The sequence below is a fragment of the Amblyomma mixtum genome, chromosome 8 (assembly GCF_055824585.1).
Source record: "Amblyomma mixtum isolate Tamu chromosome 8, ASM5582458v1, whole genome shotgun sequence".
NCBI classification, from domain to species: Eukaryota; Metazoa; Arthropoda; class Arachnida; order Ixodida; family Ixodidae; genus Amblyomma; species Amblyomma mixtum.
This window is the reverse complement of record NC_143019.1, coordinates 129,135,160-129,156,633: the sequence shown is the minus strand read 5'-3', so window position 1 is coordinate 129,156,633 and position 21,474 is coordinate 129,135,160. Positions and strand designations below refer to the sequence as shown.

The window sequence follows — 21,474 nt, the reverse complement described above, 5'->3', positions numbered from 1 at the left end:
GGTAAAATACTAAAACAATATAGTGTTAGTAACAGCATACAGGCGAGAATCGCTTATGCAAAACAAGTTCCCTTAGTAGTGCTACTTGAAAACAACCTTACCCTGAAAGCACTAAAACAGTCCACTTATTCCGTCATCCATCTTCTTAGAAGGGTTTCACATTCACGAGCCGGTCTAGACGAAGCAGACAATCTCAAGGTGCTGCATGCCTTTGTGCTTAGCCGCATTCTTTACGCCACTCCTTACCTCAACCTCTCCTCTGCGGATAAAGACAAGATCAATGCTCTTATCCGCATGGCTACCAAAGCAGCGCTAAACCTACCAAAGAGCACTAGCACGGGCAGACTCTTCAAATTAGGAATATTGAACACTATACAAGAACTTATAGATGTACATCGCTACACACAGCAGCTTCGTCTGGATGGCATGGAAACTGGACGATATATACTGTATTCTCTGGGAATTCGCATGCCGGCACACATGACAGACTTCATCTCTCTCCCTCGCGCCATACACACTGCGCTTATCCTGAAACCCCTTCCTAAGAATGTCCACCCTGAATACCATCAATCCCGCCGAGTCGCGCGAGCCAAAGCTCTCCATAAAGAATATGGCACTTCAGAGGATGTGCGCTGGTTGGACGCCGCGTGTGGGCCAGACCGTTCAGTAGCTGTGGCTTACCATCCAGCAGCCCCCCCATTTACCCATTTCATAGACCCATCTTGTACCCCGGAAGAAGCAGAGGAAGCAGCTATAGCAATATCCATTGCCCAAACCAATGCAGCTTATATACTAAGCGATTCCAAAACAGCCATTCTTAACTTCGCCCGCGGACGCGTCCATGCCCCCGCGTGGCAGATATTGAGAATGTGCACCCTAAATCCCGATAGGCGTATTGAGCTCGTGTGGGTGCCGGCTCACTCTGGCAATCCCGGAAATGAGGCCGCCGATAACATAGCCCGAGAACTTATTTGCCGGTAAATGGCGACCCCAGCCGGGATTTCTCGAGGGAGCGGGCACACACGTTCTCAGAACTAACTCAACAAGCACGCCTTGCCCGTCGACTCTATCCCCCTCCCCACCCCCGCCTATCCCACTCCCAACAAATCCTCTGGAGGCGACTCCAGACCCGAACTCTTCCTACCCCTCAGCTTCTATCCTACTTCCGCCATGTTTCCCCAGAATGCACTCTCTGCGGAGAACCGCACGCCACCCAGGACCACATCCTCTTCGGCTGCCCTGCCGATCCTCACCCGCAGGGACAGCCCGCCATCGGTACATGGGAGGAATGGGAGGCCCTCCTTGCGTCGCAGGACCCGGACGCGCAACTTCGCTGTGTGAACCGGGGTGCCAGTGTCATGGCCCTACGTGGCCTGGACACATGCGCGTAATGTGAGGGCTGTGCGGTGGCCCTGAGACCTTGCATGGTCCAAACTCACTTGCTTAATAAAGTTTTCCATCCATGGCGCAGGCCATAGAGGAAAGGAAATGGATTCTGAGCTTATTTAATGCAACCGTAGCCCTCACAAGCAATACAAAAGTTCATTGCGTAGGTTTCCCATCTTGTGCCGCCGGGAGCGCTTTTGGAAGCAGTCGCAGGTATAGTGTACATCGATTTTTGCGGAGGCGTCACAAAAACCTGTCACTCTTCCATCAGGATTGGAAGTGTTCCGTCGAGTTGACATGCAGCTTTACTGCCATTTATAACATTTATCTATTTCTTCGAGTGAATGCATGGTAACTGTATGCGTCTGACGCGCTAAGAAGTTCTGGTTAATGAACGGGGAAAAACAGAAAAAATGTCCATCAGCCGTCTTAACCATCTTAAGGTGAAATATTGTTTATATTTTTATCTTGCCGGCTGTCTGAACAGAAGTAATTGGTTTGAATGTCACTCACAAACATTTCTTCGAGCTTCCTCAATCTCAAAATCTTAAAAAAAATCTCCAGAAAAGCGGCACTGAAACTTCCCAACAATCCGCTTGTAGTGGCCAAGTGGCACGCAAAAAGCAAAACATGTATCATCGTTACTAGAAACAGACTGGCTCATTTTCGCTTCTTGCTTACTGTCATCGTCATTTTCAGCGCAGATTAATTATGGACGGCAATTTCGGGGCGTTAAGAAAGTGGAATTAGGAACAAAGGACGCACCGCGTTTTTTGCCGCAGCATGCATGCGTCTCCCGCACGCATTGAATTGAACACGCATTTCAGAAACTACATTTCTCTATTGGCGCGTGAGCAAGACATACTCGCCGTCTCGTGGACTTCACAGCCTCCACACACTTTTACCTCTGGGACGGACGAGTTGGAGTCGCTAGACTATACTTTTTTCTGGAGTGAAGCCTTGGAGTGTCCCTGAGTCTTTGCAGAGGAGTTTTAGGAATTGTATATATATATTAACATTTAGTTTTGGTGAAGTATGCTTGAGTGAAGTTTCGGTCATCAGGCAGGCAAAGCAGCACGGTGTGTCTAAATTTGTCATGCAAAATACTAAAGCACTATGCAACAATCTCGGCAGGGAACAGCAGTTTAAGATTGGTGGAAAGGTGTTGGAAGTGATAAGGGAATGTACCCACTTAGTGTAGGCAGTCATGTGACCGCAGATGCAGATGGCGAGAGTGAAATAACTAGAATAACAGCAGTGGGGTGTAGTGCAAATGGCAGGTTCTCTCAGATCATGAATGCCAGTTTAGCAACATCCATCAAGATAAAAAGTACATAAGAGCTGTATCTTACCGGCGCTCTCCTCAGGCGAAGAAAGAAGGAGGATAACGCATCTATTCCTACACACGGGCCTGAATGGCTGCTGTGTAGGGATGTATGCGTGCTGCACCGTGTTTTTCTGCCATTGTACTCGCGAGAGCGCTGTCGGAGAGGTAACGTCTATGCACTTATTTGTTTTCGCTTCGCATACGCGCCGAGGTGGCTCGGTGGCTTTGACGTTAGACTTGTGATCCAAACGTTGGCTGTCGTTTGGAAGCCAACAGTTCAAAAGACTGCTCATCGGCCACCAAAAATCGGCGAGGCTCTATGCGCAGGACGCGGTTCTGGTGTCCACCGAGATACGTGAGATAGTTACTGGGCCACTTGATTTCCTCAGGACCAATTTTAAATTTTCGCATGCGCAGTTAAAAAATGTCTAGATGTGTACACAGCCAGCACTTCAAATTGTTGTGAAGACAAGCGAGTCTGGTGAGATTCCGCCATTTAGGCAAAGTAAATGCCGATGAAGCTCCGAAAGCAGACACGTTGGTTTGGTTTATTGGGGTTTAACGTCCCAAAGCAACTCAGGCTATGAGGGACAGCGTACTGAAGGGCTCCGGAAATTTCGACCACCTGGGGTTCTTTAACGTGCACTGACATCGCACAGTACATAGGCCTCTAGAATTTCGCCTTCATCGAAATTCGACTGCCTCGCCCAGGATCGAACCAGCGTCTTTCGGGTGAGCAGCCGAGCACCATGACCACTGAGCCACCGCGGCGGGTGAATGCAGAGACGTCAAGGAATCATTGACATTGAGACCCTGGAAATTATCCCATTTTTCCTCTTCAACATGTTCTTTCTCCAGCCGAGAGGACAAATTGTCGATGCCCAAAGAACTATAAAACAACATGAGTTTGTGCTTTTCTGTCTCTCTAGGTTAGCTGGGAGATATAACTGCCTCGAATAAAAGCGATTTGCATTGAAAAGGAAAAAATTACTATGAGTTGTGGAAAATGCACAATAGCAAATTTTAATTTCTGTAATTAAATTTTCTTCGGTGGGCCGATCACCACCTTTGTAAGTTTAATGACACTCCGGTTTAATGACACTGCACTCCGGTGAGGTATCGTGTAGCATGAAAAGTCAAAACCGCTTTTTCAAGGTTCGTTGCAAGAAATCCCTGAGAGCAATGTTAAATCGTTTCAGGAACATCACGCACACGGCAGTTAAAAGATGACACAAAAATGCCCTTTTTTTAACAAGCTTTTCAGCGGAAATGTTTTCGCATGTAGCTTGTTGAAGAAAGACTTATATCACGCTGAAAGCGACATTTTTTCACCCACGCGTAAGGACATCATGCCCTGGAAACCGAAAGTACATTGAGCCGTAAATAGGAGCAGTCAAAAGTATCTAAATCAATTCTTCGTACAAGCGCTTCCCCGATATAGAAAATAAGAACTCTTTTGAAGAACGGACTGCCAGAAAGCACACAACTAAATGTACCTCAAGCGTGTCCCCCATAAAAATGGACAATCAGAGAAGGTAGAGCACACAGTCAGTGTGTGTGTAAACCATTAAGTAAATTTATGTGCAACGAAACAACGTAAAGCTGGCAACAATATGCTGCACATATAGATGAACTAGACCTAGCCCACCTGCGCTGAAAGGCGCGAAAAGATAATCACGTCGTATGAGTTCCTGGGAGTACCACAAAGAAAAGTTGAAAAAAAAAACTCCGTTCAAGCGGTGAATAGAAATCATGGCGCAGTGAATAGTCTCGAAAACGCAATAAATTTTTGCTGTTAGAAGCAAGTCACGGCCGGTAACCTTGCCGAATACTGACAGACAATGTGGGACAAATGTCTGAGCACAGCGCATTACAGCCGATGCGCGATGTTTTCTATAGTTATCACTGTGCCTATCGGGCTTAATGGTACACCTACCGAACTGGGCGGTATACACGCCCATGCCATAGCAGCATTATCAGCTGGTGTAGGTACGCACAGTCCAAACCACAGACCGCAGTTCTTGTAACGGTTCACTTTGGCACCCTGAACTATGCCGAACGGCTCAGTTAATCCAATAACTTTATCCACGGTGGGCTTGCCAGCGCAGCAAAACGCCAGATCATTTGTATAAGCTGACGTTTTGAGATCACTATCTAGGAAACAGGAACTTCGGGTGCTCATTGGTTGATTAAAAGTTGTTATATTTGAATGTGTTGCGGTCTTTCATTGCGTGAGGTGCCTCAGAGACGTACTGATGCATCCGCAATTGGAGTAATGAGTATGCTAATAAGGGCAAGATAATTATTTAAATTTAGAGATGCTACCACGTTGTGATCCTGAAGGCGAAGCTTAAGCATCTCCCAAGTTTTAGAGTGCACCTCGCGGCCCGGAAACAGTACAAGTAAGAAATGAGCTGCGCATAAAGTACATTGATTAGAAATATTTAGGAAGAAGGGGATACCTAAACTGAGCGCCTACATAGTATTGCGGTAACTTGCGGAAATGTGGAGTTAGAGGCATTGTTTTCGAAACAAGTTGCATTTATGTCTACTGCTAACCTGCTAGCTTGTTATGTCTTCTTTGTTAACATCTTTCTTTTATTACGCTGGAATTTTAAGCGTCCTCCATGCAGTGTGCTTATCCGTACTGCTAAAGAAGACCTGACAGGTAACAATGATAGTGTTACGCGGCGGCCAGCCGAAGAATGAGGCGTGGTGAACGATGGCTATGAGATGATTAAATGGCCGCTGGCCTAGCGCGGGCGCTCCGTCCCGCGCCACTGTCAGCTTCGTCTTCGTCACACTACCCGGGGCCTGCGAGCGATCGTCCCGATCGATGACGAACAGACGGCGAAATGACGATGGTCTTGAGTGAAGGATCGAACAATATGTAGAAGATGGTGCAGTGCTGGCCGCCACGATGAGAAAGATGAAAGAATGAGTCCCGGTCAACGAAGCATCCGGGCCGTAGGGTGCCAGGAGCTGACGGCCGAGGTCTCTGGACGCACCGGACGGCAGAGGCAGGGGGACGGTGTCTTCACGTTTGGGTCAGTGGGGTCTTGGGTCGGTGGGGTCTTGGGTCCGTCGGGTCTTGGGTCTGTCGGGTTTTGGGTCGTCGTGTAGTGTGGTCCGGGCGGGGGCCGGGGCTGGGGTGAGCGACGAGGTCGGTTCAGGTCGGGCGGGCTGGGGCACGGCCATGCGGCGCTGACCAGGTACTCACGGCCGACGTCCACGGCAGGCCCAGGACGCCAAAGCTCCGTGACCAGGATGGCGAGGAAGGGACCTCAGCACCTCACACCAAATGTTACGTGGCGGCCAGCCGAAGAATGAGGCGTGGTGAACGATGGCTATGAGATGATTTAATGGCCGCTGGCCTAGCGCGGGCGCTCCGTCCCGCGCCACTGCCAGCTTCGTCGTCGTCAGAATAGTTTTGTTGAAGAAATACGCTGCCGCTGGCAAAAAGAAAAACGAATCGCGTTGTTAGACTACAAATGTGCTTGAGGAAATAAAGCCGACGGTGAAGCATTTCTTTGCTTGACGCCTGAAGTATGACTGAAAAACGGGCGAGCGTTGCAAAACAGCATCCCTAAAAACTTGATTTTCGAAAGTAACCATCTCTTAGTATGACTCAGAAAACGGCTCTTCCATTTAATTATCATGCTAACGCATACGCATCGCCGTTTTTGTGATGTATTTTTTTACCTTTCGATGCATTCTGGCGACATATCACAGCCGAGCTCTCTTACCATCCAATATATTTCTGAGGAGGGGATTGTGCTCGCAGCGATCATGCTTCCAGGGGTTCAGTGCACTGTTACAGCATGACATCTGTTATGTTAAAAAAAAGAAACGACAATGCTTTTTCTTGACGGGACTTTCCATCTGTTATCGACTCTGGGAAGAAAGCTGCTCTGACATTTGAAGCGTAAACATTCATTCAAATGTGACTGCATTGAATGAATTGATTTTTTTAGACCAGCTTTATTGATCTAAAGAAGTCGTGAGCCGGTTCCAAGGATATACGGCCTATGTTTGAAACAGGGAGAGGGAAGGATTTATGTGTGAGTATCACGGCCACGGCGTTCGAGTGGTCACGTCGGTACAGGGGCCGAATCCACGAAAGAGTTCGCTTTGGAACGCGTTCGCTTTGCCGTGACGTCAGTTTGACGTTGACATCGGCGGGAGAAGGGTGGGAGGAACACTGCGGGAGGACAAGGGGGCAGGCAACAGCCAGTCGGCTTTGTTGGGCGGTCCCATCTCGGTTGCTTGTATTTTTAAGGGGCCATATGCTAACTTCTTTGCGTTTTTAACCTCTAAATGAAAGCGTTTGGCTAAATTAATAAATTGTAAAGCATAGAATATAGCATAGAATTTATTTTGAGACGACACACGACCAATTGCACACCAACCGTCGACGCACCCGACGACGCCGGGGATGAGATCACGGTCCAAAAACTCTGCCTTGGCGCGTGACTTCTGCTCGGGAGTGGAAGGAAACGACACCCAGTTTTTCTCCGTGCCGACACGCACGATTGCCTGAGCGACGGTCAAAATCGTCCGGCTCACAGACGACTGCGGGAGCCGTATAGTTCCCTCGCTGCCGACTGCCGCCTGGAAGCCCCCGGTAGCGACGAACCGTAGGGCGCAGAGTACTTTGCGCTCTGCTGTGAGCGCACTTTTCCTCGTTGGTCCAAGGTGGGGTTTGAGCTCTTCGCATAGCTGGCGTACAAGTAGCTTCGACAGCCTGAAGTGCCTTCGGAAAACATCGTCAGGCATGTCGAAAGGATTGTCATGCACGCGCGACCGCCGGGGCCGCCGATCACATTCGCTGAGCACCGCGAACAACAACGGGGCGGCGGGAGGTACCGGCATGTCTCTCCTCGAGCTGAAGCGAACGCCACTTTCAGAGTTCCGCACACAGCGACAGAACGTGTTCTCTTTCACTTGATTGACATGTCTCGTGACGTAAACAAAATCCGTGTTCCCGCCTCCCTGAAGTGGCGTCACCGCCAGCGGTGACGACACAGGCCAATGGAGCGAGGTGGCAAGAGAGAAAGCGAACGCGTTCCAAAGCGAACTCTTTCGTGGATTCGGCCCATGGTTCCCTTTTCAATACCAAGAAAGCAACGTTTCATTTTAACTTCGCCCGAATTGAGAAAAAGTGCGAGTTGATGACAATCAAACGCGCAGTTTCATTCTGTAGTCCCTTCCAGAAGGGAATCGCGTTTCCTAATGCACTAAAAATTACATAATTTGAAGTATGTACATTAGCCTGCATAATTCAACTTGAATACTTTTCGTTTGTTCCTGACTTTAAAACCTCACTATGTACGGGCACAGTACAACTATTACATAGTTCTTTTTGAGCGACACTAGCTAGATGATAATTTAGATTTTTGAGTAAATGGGAAACGCACTTCTCCCGATGTTTATTCTGCAGCAGTTTCACTCAGGTGCTCCGGATTTGCGGATACTGTCTGCTGTTAGCTCTCGCAATCTTTGCTGAATATCGCAAACTGCTCTTTGCTTCTCAGACTTCTTAACAATATTTTAGCTTAAGTTGATTTATTATCTTGTTTTTAAAATATTGTTATTGTCTAGCGCTTCAGATCCTCAATTATGCCCTGCCAGTCATCCCTTGAGCTACCATGTTGAATAGTAATTTTCAAGCTGTTTTCTTTGGCTTTTGGCCTGTGGCTCATTGTAAAGACTGTATGCACATTTGCGAAATAAAGTTTGCATAATGTCAGAAAATCTCCGATGTGCTGGTGGTATAATTTGAATTTATGCAAAAATTAACTTAACAATATCAACACCAAATGGGCGAATAAAGGCAGCTAAAGCTACAGAGTGGATAACAGCAGCCATTCTCGTGAACCGTGCCGCAAGGCAACCGCCTAGAGGATTTCTAATTCGATGCGTGTTTCTTTGAACCCTACCTCACACTTCGAAATTCCAGCATTTGATCAGGCCATGCATTTTACAATGCAGTTGCGCAGCCTCAGTCGCAAATAATGTTCCGCTATGAGAATAACACGAGAAATTTCGCCACCAGCCTTTCAGGCGATGCGACTCTAGACAGGTGAGAGATAGCTGGCACAACGCGGAACACCGGATGCTAGGATTGATTTAAGATTGCTGACCTCGATGACTTCGGCGAAACGTCCAGATAGTAATACGGGGAATTCATTGCTAGCTCAGAAGGAAAACACTGACGGAGAACGTGATTACAGCGGTAGAGATAATATATGGCGACGTGAGCCCATTATGAAGAATGACGGTCACTGGGCGAAAACAAAAGAAACACGTGCAACCTTTGATATGGTGTCCACCGATGAATCCGTAAGCTCTTCACCAGAAATGATTACTACAGGCGTGTATTGTAACGATGCCCTCTCTACCTTTAGTGGACCGCTGGGAAATTTCGCTCCGCCTTTGCAACCGACACCAGAAAAGCCTCTGTACATGTCCAAACGCGAATGGTTACTGTTGGTGAGGATATATATGTTTGTCTTTGTTAGCAAACCGAAGAACAATGTTACCGCAGTTTAATATATTACACACGTTTAAGCTTTGCTGTAACAGACAGAAATATTTATGATGAAACTAAAAATAGGTGCTAGCCTCGTACTCCATGAATATCCCGTCTCCTTAGGAGGTTTAGTATAAGGCAGGGTTGATCCTAATGTTGCACTCTGAAGCAGATTTCGAAAATTGCATTATATCTGAGTTCTGGCACAATATCGACCTTCACGAAAATATGCATTGCTGGAGCAAGAATCTCAACGCTCAACAGGGTAACTAAAAGATGTCTCATACATCATCTACACCGGGGTTCTATGTTAATATTTGTTTTAAGGTATTTACTCTTCATACTCAGGGATTGACATAATAATTTCAATATAACCGCGAGTAGTGTTTTTATAAGCGAGAGGACAGAACAAAAAGACGGTCCGGGCCTCTCCTCGGTGCTATGCAACCACTATTTTATGAGCGGTGCTCACACTAACGTCATCATGAATCAGGGCGGTGGGAAAATGTGAGATTTGGAACGCAGGGCAAAAGAAAAACCGCCATATGAATAGATCACTAATGCGAGCCAACATTAGCATCATTATTTATTGGACCCTTCAAGGTCCGATGGTTCGGCACAACATAACGTGACAGTGTAATATTCACTGCCGTAGGAATCTTCTTGCCGTCTAATTCCTTCCTGCTTTGGGGCGCAGCATGCACTGCGCCCCATAGTTTACATGTACGATATTTATCATTCGCCAGTTATTTATACCGCGCTCTGTATCAATTGTCTTCCGTCGATCGCGTTGCTTAACACTTCTTCAAAGTAGTTTCCACAGTAAGGTGCACAATTTTGAAGCGAAAGCTTTACTACGGGACCTCGGGCTGCAATCGCGGACCGTGTAAATTTGACCTCCAGCTGAATTAGAGGTCAAACCATGAAAAAGTGAAAAAAAATTGATCCAGTATCTATGACTGGGAGTCGTACCCGTGGCTGCGCGAACAGATCTTCTTTGAGGGCCGCTCAGCGATGCCACAAGGCTATCGCCTTTTCTTTTATTTCCTGGCTTTGCAAAACAACTTTTCAAGAAAAGAACAGAGCAATCACAAAACGAATAGCACGAGACAATGTACGGGTGCCGTCAGAATTAAACGGGAGGCAATATTAACGAAAAAATTCAATCATTGCCCCATCAATTTATGCATCCTAGATTCATATGTGCAGCCTATTTGTGATTTTGCGAATTGCACTGTGCACCAGCAAACATGGGCCATTATAGCTTAGATTTAAAGAAATTAAATTTTTTTGACAAAGTTGCCTTTCTTTTACTTTTGACGGCAAGTGTACGTATTGGGATGCCACACTCAGCCAGCGTCAGGCTGGCTTCGTCCCATTAAATCTCCCTCAAAGACAACAAAGGCTCTACCTGAGAGCCAGTTGGGAGGTTCCACAACCGCTTTTTCTATTGCGAAAACCTAATTCATGCTCTGTCGGAAATAAATTCGGGCAGGTCGCGAATCCCTGCTACATCACCCACACCATGCTGAATACGCCGGTTCACGTCCTCAAGGCTATCGCCGCAGCCAACACGCCACGTGTTACTCTGCACCACACTCTGGCGATGCGATTTGGAGAGCGTCGTCTTCTTCAACTTCTATCTGCTCTGCCCCGCGGCACTGCTTTTTTTTAAATACGATTTTGATTGCCTCAAGGCATAAAACGGCATGTAATGATAAATGATGATGCCTAAATAAATGAGTAAAGGTTCGCTGATCTAATGAAATCGAGCAGTGAACGATGATGAGGTCCTTGTATCCAAGCGGTGTATGAAGCACTATTATCGGGCGAAAGACCCGCTGCCGCCAGGTGCCGAATTCTTGTCGGCTTCAACGCCGGGCAAACCCACAGCAGGTGATGAATGTCGGCCTCAAGATTTCGGTTCTTGCAGACTGGACACCCGGGGCGGGGAAAAACACCTTCGAATTGCGGCCACTTTCGTGTAACGGCCGGAGTTAGGGCAACTCCGAGCCGGATCCTCCGAAGCGCAACCTCCTCTGCACGGGTAAGACCACGGGGGAGGGTTACCGCACACGGAGGGATTAGAGCACGTGTGCGGCGCCGGAGGTGTTCCTTTTTTGTTAAAAAGAGGGTGGTGTCATCCAGTGTTAGGACTCGAGGCGAAGACGAAGTTGGGGTCACAAGGTGGGTCGCAGAATCTGCTCGGCTTTGCGAACTCAGGAGGTCTCGTGGGACCCACTGAATTCGGATTGGCTGCGGAATGAGTGCCGCGAGACGATGGATGTCCTGGCAAATGCCTGGGGTGCCGTCTTCTACGTAGCACATTCTCTGTTATTTTTCTTCATGACCTAAATTTTCGAGTCCTTGAGCGTAAACTCTTAAACTGGACGGAATGGTTTTTACTAACAGCTCGACTTTTGTTCCCGCGTTATCGTGAATTTCTGCACGGTTATGAATATTCTTGTGCGCAGGTCTCGAAGAATAATCGTTCGGCTTCCTCGTTTTTAGTTTAAATAGTTTCTCACCAGTGCGCATTTTTAACGTTGATCCAGCTAATTGCGTTTCAATGTGCTGTACTTCAGAAAACGTATAGAAATCACGATAATACGGACGTTTCATTCTTTTTTTATAAGTACTACCATCGGGTGTAATGACTGGCACAGGAAACGAAATCATCAAACGCAAAAATTAGCAGCGCAAGAGAGGGCGCAAGAAGAGAGACACGTATACGTACGCTGCTAATTTTTGCGTCACAGAGCAGTTAGCCCATCTAAATTCTTCTCTTGAAATTCAACTGGTGGAATAACATCCGTGTGCTCAGACGTACTCACAACACAATTCAACCTCAATAAATTGATTTGTAGATATGAGGAACGTAAGACAGCAGTTAATATTGGCGTCCACCACTCATAGAAAAGCTCATCGCTTTCGCAGAGACCAGGCCATCGTATGTCGAAACAGTCTCTCTGCCAAATAGCTAAACAAAGCGTCTTGAAGTTTAAGTGGGTTTAGTGAAATTTTTCTTCTACTTCAAAGTTTTGTGCCAGCTATGCAGCTTTTCACTGAACCGGCGTGATTGGTCTTAAGTGCGCAGAAATGAATAATTACTTCGTTATTGCGAATCAAGCTATAACTTGCGGGATTCCTGTAAATACATTCGACAAGCACAGTTCTCATTTCGATTTGTTGATCAGTTTGGCCTCACCCTACCATCAGCAAACCGCTCTGCTTAGCTCAATTAGTAGAGCGATTGCTCCGTGCAGGTAGTGGTCTCAGGTTCTATTCCCGGGCCAGTAGCAAACTTTTATTCGGATTGGAAGTTTCCGTGACACCTATGCAATTTTTTTTCGCAGCGGTGCGGCTGCTCTTGGACGGACTTTATTCAGTAAATGCTCTCTTATTTCGAATTCTAACCAAGCTTTAGAGGTCTCCCTAAGCACATTAAACTAAATTTTGGTGACTTCATAATATGGTGTCTATATCCCAGCTAATCTACGTAGGTCATCCACACCGTATACATATCCGACAACTCTAACGGCATCTTTGAGAATTGGCGCCGAAAGTTCTGTCCTGGTCGGTTGCATTGAAGGTCGCTCATTTAGAAAACATCGGAGCATGCAAATCTAGTTCTGAAGGAACCAGCGCACAACACACAAGGGACAAGAAAAAGGCGGAACACGGCGGACAGGATCGTCCGTTGTGTTTTGTGCGCTGGTTCCTTCAGAAGTATGTATTACCAACTAGCCCAACAACAAGTGATGCAAAACTAGGTATTCTAACTTATAATAGGACACTACTGACCAAATTTTTGTCAGATTACTCGAGGCAAGGCAAATTATTCGGGTCTGTTATTATTTTTCCAGTTACATACCAAGCATAAACACTAACCATTGTGCTCCGCATTTCTCATCCAGGATTTTATGAAATTAATGCTTTATCTTTTTTACCTGATTAACCAACTTTTATTAAAATATATACCTTCTTGGTCTGACAAACTCATTCCCTGAGCCTAATATGTGTCTTATTACATATATAATCAAAAAACTGGATTTCTAATAATCCAAAAAGTTTTATTTTTATTCTTTTTTGCCCTGCAGATATCGTGGCTCAAACAACATAGCGATCAATAATCAAAACTGATTTATTTGTTATCGCATTGAGCCTCCGCGCTGGCTCTATGGTTATTGTGCTCGGCTGCTTAGACGAAAAACCGGTGTTCGATTCCGGCCGCGGCGGTCCCACATAGGTGGAGGTGAAATGCTAGGTGCCCGTCTACTGTTAAAGAACCCCAGGTAGTCGAAATTATTCGGAGCCCTCCACTACAGTGTCCCTTATAGCCCGAGTCACTTTAACATGTTAAACCCTCTAAAACTGAAATAAAGCAGTTATTGCTTCGAGCACTTTAAATACTGTTGAAGAATAAGAAACCCTATGTACAATCAAGGATGCAACTGCATACTGAAGTAATATATTCCAGGACCTTTGAAAAATATGCCTCAGAACAATAAACCTTTGGAACAATTAGTATTTAAACGTCATAATAACGTACGCTATTGCTCAACTCGCTAACAGACACATAGGTAATGCTATTGGACATCACCAAATAGTAAAGTTCATTATGATTTTGCGAGGTGAATTCTATATTCCCAGCATTTCGCGTTTTTTGGTGTAGTAGAATACTGGAAAAAAAGTGCTTTTGTAGTGAGTGATACGTGGAGTTGTGCGAATCTGCCGACAGCTCCGATAAAAAAATAAAAAACACTAAATGTCCACTTACCTCGAAAATTTAAAGAATAAATTGCTGCTATCTTCTTGTGAAGTATACAGCAAGATCAAAGAAAAGGTATTTTGATCGCCACAAGATCTTCCCTTTGAGAGATATCTCGGCTCTGTGTTCCTGAACAGCCGACTGGGGCCACTGTGGATATAGCGCGTGGAGGGCTTGTACAATGAGATGTAGTACATTAGCGCTCAATACAGAGCTAATATGTGCAATATCTCAATATCTGAGAATGACGTCACAGATCACGCTTTTGTGGACAATTGATTGTCGAACACACCACAAGCAGCTTAGTACAGTTTGGATGTGTATGAGCTACTACGTTTATTGGGTAAAGAAACAGAATCATTTGGTGCCTGTTTTTTTGTTACTGAAAGGAGACCTACGGGCCTACTAATGACGCCAATTACCTCAAAGCACCTGTGTGAAGCGTGTATAATTAATTGCAAAAGATTTTGTTTCCGGAGTATCGGTCTCGGTCAGCGCCAGGCCTGGAGTGGAGGTTGACATCAAGGTTGAGCTGCCAACCTGAGTTTCCACATTTTGAAGAGGGCGTCACCGGAAAGCATTAGTTTTAGTTTGGTTTATTGGTTTACTGGTTTATTGGGTTTAACGTCCCAAAGTGACTGAGGCTATGAGGGACGCCGTAGTGGAGGACTCCGGAAATTTCGACCACCTGGGGTTCATTAACGTGCACTGACATCGCACAGAACACGGGCCTCTAGAATTTCGCCTCCATTGAAATTCGGCCACCGCGGTCGGGATCTAACCCGCGTCTTTCGGGTCAGTAGCCGAGCGCCGTAACCACTTAGCCACCGCGGCGGTTCATTAGTTTTAGTGTACAAGCACTACAACTCCCAATTTCAGATTTAGACGATGTTTGTTTTTCCGAAGCGTCGCTCTATCACCTAGGTGGCAGGTGAGCCACCTAGGCTGCGTGCCCTTATGCTGTCACCAAGTGAGCAAACTGCCCACCCTGACTGGTGGGCCGAGTTTGCTCGGGACGAGCAACCTGGGTCACACAAGCCACTCGGGTGGCATCATGTGCCATCGCTGAGCAGAGGCGCATCGCTTATCTCACTGCACCAAGAGTGGTATGAGGACTCCCGGCTATGTATGAATTCAAAGTTGTGGGGTTACTGGCACGGTTTGGACCCTGAACTCAGGGCCAACGCCACTCCGCTAGCTCGACCACACCTGTGGCCGCGAAGAACAACACCTCCGAGGAATAAGCCCGCAGGCAAAACCTCTAATTGGGATCTCCCAATGTCTTTCCTCGGTCGCGCGCAGGCAGCAGCGGCAGGCAACAGGCACAGGACACAGGCACAGGAGACAGGCACAGAGCAGTTCAGGTCACCTGGGCCGCCGCTGGTGTCGCGTCCGCTCTCTCCAGGGCTCGCTGTCAACTCTCCATCAGACTCTCCCGTGCGCGCGGCCCGCGCGGCCGCCGAAACCGAGAGGGGTGGGTAAGGAGGGCTGCCCACGTGACGACGCGTAGTCGCGGGCGCCTCCCCTCCGCTCCATGTCGGGGGCCGCTTGAGGAAGAGCCGTGGTAGGCCACGAGAGAGAGAAGGGTGCATCCGGCGGGCGAGGGGCAACATGAATCCCCACACCCTCCCTCTCTCAATAGTGACCTCCACCCGCTGAAGCGAACTCGGCGGATCAGCAGGTCCATGCCGCCTTTCGGAGACTGGGCCCCGGGATGGTAGCTCTGCGCCTGGGGCGCGGGCCAGACCAGGATGGCGCCCGCGAAAGCCGGCCTGCTCCGCGTTCAGGCCGCCCATCGTCAGCTCGCCCGCGCTGCTCCGGAACCGCCGCCGATGCCCCGTGCGATGGTGTGGGGGCGAAGTTCGGCGGCTCGACCCCGGCCGCGCGCCGCTCTCCGTGCCGTCACTGAAGCCAGGGCCGTAAATCAGGGCAGCCGGAGGGGGCTCGGCTCCTCCGAGCGGGCGTCTTGCACGGTTCCGGGCACAGGAACTACACCGGCTTGTGTATCCACACAGGCAGGGTGGGCACGAGACCTCTCGCACCAGGCTTTGCCGTGGTCGGCATGGGTCACATTCGGCGATCTCGCCCAGTTCGGATATTGTGACGTCGGGGGCAAGGATCTCCTTGCATGAGGTCCACCGTGCGCGATCTCGCGCGTCTGGCGTTCCTTCGCCGTTTGCTCGATCTCGAGCTGTTTTGGCAACCGACGCCGCCGTGTGCGTGATCTCACGCTTTCGGCATTCTCCCGTTGCCCCAGCGAGCTCGCTGGCTTCGGGTATTATAGCGATGCCTGTAGAGATCTCTCTGGGCTTCGCTCGCCTCGGCGCAATCTTGCGCGGGTGGCGTTTCTGCTTCCACAGCAACCTCCCTCTGGAAGTACTGTTTCAGCTCTCCCACGTGAATGGGTCCGCTGATTCGACCCGATCTCAGGTCTTTCAGCCGGTAGTTAAGCCGCTAAAGCTTCTCAGCGATCAGGAAGGGTCCCACCCATTTGGGCGCTAGACTGGCCGCGAAACCTGCGGCTGCATCGCTGAGAGCGTGATTGCGCTTGAGAACGAGGTCTCCCATCTGAAAGTCCACGTCTCTGTGTGCGCGATCATAAGTGGCCTTTTGACTTGCCCTGGCCTTCGCGCGGCTGCGGCTCGCCTCCTTAATGGCATTTGCCAAACGCTCGCGCAATCGCCTTGCGTAGTCGTCAACATCTGCCGGGACTTCGCGGACACTCTCCGACCCTTCCATGAGAATTGTGTCCATAGGCGTGTTCAGCTCCCTGCCAAACATGAGAAAAGCCGGCGTGAAGCCGGTCGAGCGATTTGTGCTCGTGCGCAGAGCGAAGGAGATGGCGTCCAAGTGCTCGTCCCAATCATTGTGCGATCTCGCATATGCGCTCAGGAGCGGCTTGATATCTCGATTTCGGCGCTCGCTCACATTGGACTGGGGATGGTAGCACGTGGTTTTCTGCTGCCGGACACCCATTGCTGCACACGTATCACGGAAAACTTTCGAAGTGAAATACGTGGCATTGTCAGTGATCAGCCGCTTTGGGAAGCCGTAGCGGCAAAACACTTCACACAGCTTTGCCAGGATCTCCCGGGCAGTCGCTTTTCGCAGCGGGTACAATTCAGCGATCCCACTGAAGTGACACGTGACTACCAGCACGTATTTGTACCCTCGTTTGCTGCGCGGCAGCGGCCCCATCAAATCGCACGCCAGGATCTCCCAGGGCTTGGTGCTTAGGATGGGTTGGAGTAAGCCAGGTGGCTTTCCACCTCTGGGCTTTCTCTCTTGGCAGACGTGGCATGTTCGTACATATCTACATACGTCAGCCTTCATTCCCGGCCAGGTAGCAAACCGACAAAGCTTCTGCCATGTCTTTGGAGCGCTCCCGTGACCGTCTGCGTCGTGATAGTGCCGCATAGCGGCGCGCCGCAGTTTGCGCGGAATAACGGCTTTGAAACTCTCATCCGAGGCCTCTTTGCCTGGCACGTATTTTAGCAAAGCTCCATCACGGTCCAGCAGGAAGTTCTCCAACTCACTCGCCGCAATACCAGCGACACTAGAGTTAGCGCCAACCACACTACCAGTGGCTTCACAGCGCAATTTGGCCTGACTCGTCGGAGTGTCTGTCTCTTCACTAAGACTATTGATCAACTCCTGACAGAATGAGTCTTCCTGCTGAGCCTTGACAAGCTCTTCTCTGCTGAACGCAACCTCGAGAGGGATCCCCGCTCCAACGAGGTGCACGTGCTCTCGGGGCTTCGAAAACGGGGCACTCCCCGCAACGAGCTCCTTCCGCAGAGGGGGAGACAGTTGCCACTCTGCCTCCTCCTCGTCCTGGCTGGCCGGTTGGGTGTCAGTGACCGGCGCCCGTGACAGCGCATCGGCGACTACATTTGCAGTGCCTTTGCGGTAACGCACTTCGAACTCGAAGCGTTGCAGTGTCAGGGCCCATCGCGCAAGCCTCCCGCTGGGCTCACGCAGGCGTTTCAGCCAGGTTAAGGCCATATGGTCGGTCTCGACCGTGAACTTTGTTCCCTCTACGTACATCTCGAACCTTCGAAGTGCGTAGATGATGGCTAGGCATTCCTTTTCTGTCGCTGAGTAATTGCGTTCTGCCGGCGTCAGGGCGCGGCTCGCAAATGCCACAGGTAGGAGTTCATGCCCCTCCATCTGAAGGAGTACTGCTCCCACCCCGATATCACAGGCATCTGTCTGGATAACAAATGGGCGGTTCAGGTCGGGCAGCTTCAAAGCCGCCGTCTCAGCGATAGCGTGCGAGAGCTGATCAAAGCTCTTTTCCTGCTCGTCTCCTCATATCCACGGAGAAGACTTTCTTAGCAATCTTGCCAAGGGCGCTTGCAGTCGCACACAGTTAGGAATGAAATGGCGATAGTATCCCACCATGCCAAGATAACGGCGAACACCGCTCACATCTTTAGGCGCAGGAAACTCCAGGATCCCCCGAAGCTTCTCTGGATCAGGAGACACCTGTCCCCGTTTTACTCGATATACAAGCAAGCTCACCTGAGCCTGGCAGATTTGCACCTTTGCGGGATTGAGCGTGATGCTAGCCGCCCTGAGATTTCCCAGGACATCTCTCAGGTGATCGAGGTGCTCCTCGAAAGTTTGAGAGTAGACGATCACATCGTCCAGGTATGCGAGAGCGTGATGCCATCTGGCGTCTCCGAGTACACGGTCCATCAGCCTTTGGAATGTGCTCGGAGCTCCGGACAAACCGAAAGGCATTCTCTTGAAGTGAAACAGACCTCTGTGACACGTGAAGGCCGTTTTGCACTCATCGCCCGGTCGCATTTCGACCTGCAGGTACCCCTTGCTTGCTCCAAGAATCGAGAAGAACTTAGCGCCACCGAGATTTGAGACGATCTCGTCTATTCTCGGGAAGGGGTACGCATCTTTCTTTGTGACCGCATTCAGCCGCCGATAGTCAACGCAGAAGCGCCACGTGCGATCTTTCTTCGGCACAAGAACCACTGGGAACCCTCAGGGACTGGAAGAGCGGCATATGAGACCAGCATCGAGCAACTCCTGGAGCGCCTCGTCGATAGCTTGCCGTCTGGCAGCACTGACGGGCCTTGGGTTACATTTCCAGGGCAGCGCGTCACTCGTATCTATGCGGTGCTGCACCAAACTAGTGCATCCCGGCTGGTCCGTGAATATCTCGTCAAAGTCATCCAACAACGACAAGAGGCGGTCACGTTCGAGCTGTGTCAGCGCACCGGCATCCGCCAGTAAGTTGTGCATTTTCTCCCCCGATCTCGGAGGAAAACGGTGCTGACAGGCCGCCGCTGCCGATCTCGGCATTGGGCGGGGAAACCCGCTGTCTCTTAGCTCGCCGACATCTGTCGGTACAGCCTGCTTTCCCTTCTCTGACCTCGGAGAGGGCGCATTGAAGCGGGCCGCTTGTGCCGATCCCGGCATTTGGCGGTGCGGGCTTTGCTCGTGGGAGGTATTTCGCTCCTCCGCGGGCGTGTCGGCCGTGCGTTCTGACAACGATCTCGTTGCAGTCGGCGGGTCGACAAAGGGCCTCAGTGGGGCGCACGGGTTCTCCCGATATCCGCCACGGGCGATGTCTACAACCAGTCCAGTTTTCGCCAAGAACTCTCGGCCTAGAATAACTGGCACTGTGAGACCAGGCAGGTGAACGAAACGCATTCTGCGCACACGCTGATCCCAGCGCACTGCGAGGCGAACGTCACCACAGGACCGCACTTCTCCGCTAGCTAGCTGGAGTGGCGTCCTTCGCTGTCGCAACCGAACGGATCTCCGCCGGAGCTGGGAAACGACCTCGTCTCCTATTAGCGAGATGCTTGCCCCCGTGTCCAGCAACGCCTTAAAGGTTCTCCCCGCAACTGCGAGGGCCATGAAAGGCGCAGGCGTGTTAGTTGGTTCTCCAACTTTGAACGCGGACGTGACGGGGATGGGCTCCCGAGCGTTGGTAGCCTCCGCCGGTGCTGCTACCGGCGGCCTGCCTCGTTTCCCGATCTCGAGGGGCAGTTTCTGGCTATGTGACCACTCTGGCCACAATTAAAGCAGCGCACAGATCTCCATGCTTCTCGCTGCGACGCTCGGGGGGTCTCAGTGGCACCTCGGCCATCCAGCCGTACACGGACCTCCGTGGGTGCTTTCTGAGCAGGCGTGGGCTTTTGTGGCGGTACCCCGCAGATCTCCGGGGGTTGTGTATCAGCACTCCGCAGCCCGTACCTGTAGGGATCCAGAGCACGATCCGATATTGCGAACGGCATCCGATCGTTCGTGAACGCACCTGCCATGGGAGTGATCTCACCCCTTATCGCTGCAACGCCGCTCCAGGCACACCTTGGCTCGAGGCACTCCTCAGCCGGCGGTGGGGGCCGGTATTTACGGGCCGCTGAAATTTGAGCCTGGACTCGGCGCGCTTCAATGGCAAGCTCGTTCAAATCGCTGCATCTGCAGCCCCTCAAGTAGAGGGAAAATGTCGGATGGCTCTGCCGGATGACACGTTCCACTCGCTCCGAACTCGGAGCTCCTGGGTCTGCATATTCATACAGCTCTTGCATCGCTCGTACGAACTCGACAAGCGATTCATCCGGGGCCTGTGTCCGCAGTTCAAGCTCTCGTCGCATACGCAGCTTGTAATCGTATGGAAGGAACTCCTCCCTGAACAAGCGTCGAAAATCAGCCATGTTGCCTGCTGTGGGGCCAACCATCTGGTACCACCGGGCGGCTTGATCAACGAGTGCGACGGGGAGAACTCGTCTCAGAATCTCGCTCTCGCTCAGGTCACTCGCTAGCTCGTACCGGCGCAGGGCCAGCAGAAAGTCATTCGCACTTTGCTTGTCGCTGTAGCCACTGTAATTCGGTATCGGCACTCCGATCCGAGGGCCGGGCGAGCGCGCTAATTGCAACATCTGCTGCAAAGCGTTTGCGAGGACGTTTGCGATGTTCTCTCCCTCTGCCGGACACACTGCGCGCTCTTCAGCCACCTGGCTGGGTGCGCGTCCCACATTTGCGGGCGTAGTTAGAGCGGGGCCAACTGGCCAGCTTTTGTCTGAGGCGGGAAAAGGGTTGCCTTCGCCAACTGGCGGTGGCTTGTAGTGGTGCTCGGGACCTCCCGGAGCAAGGTGCGCTGCGTCACCCTCTGCCATCTGGCGGGGAGCGCTGCCCGCATCTGCGGGCGTCGACGCAGTTAGACCACCTGGTCTGAATGCGTGCGCAGGAGTTGAAAGGAGCGAGTAGCCGGCGCCAACTGGCAATGGCTCTACGAGTAGTCCAGGATCTCCTGGGTGGAAACTCGGTTTGCGAACCGCATCTGCGGACGCGCCTGAGACATAGCGGAGCGTTTGGAAGCCACTGACACCTGACTTTGGCTTTCCTTGCTGGCCGGGATCTCCCAGCGCGCAACCAGTTGCGCGACCCGCATCTGCGGGAGCGCCTGGGGACACGTTCAGCAGAACGGAA

General features: G+C 50.4%; 1 protein-coding gene across 1 annotated transcript; it reads right to left on the bottom strand.

The window, feature by feature from the left end:
• Positions 1-19,228: 19,228 nt before the first annotated feature.
• On the bottom strand, positions 19,229-21,214 carry LOC149334400 (uncharacterized). The gene is made up of 2 exons (XM_089557915.1): positions 20,300-21,214; positions 19,229-19,239 (listed from the first exon to the last, which is right to left on the bottom strand). Exons 1-2 carry the CDS (start codon positions 21,159-21,161, stop codon positions 19,229-19,231), a joined length of 873 nt encoding a protein of 290 aa, XP_089414041.1. The 5' UTR covers positions 21,162-21,214.
• Positions 21,215-21,474: the final 260 nt, after the last annotated feature.

What these genes read in the sequence shown, in the direction of transcription:
- LOC149334400 (XM_089557915.1), bottom strand. Translation starts at nt 21,161, where the DNA reads ATGGCAGAGGGTGACGCAGCGCACCTTGCTCCGGGAGGTCCCGAGCAC.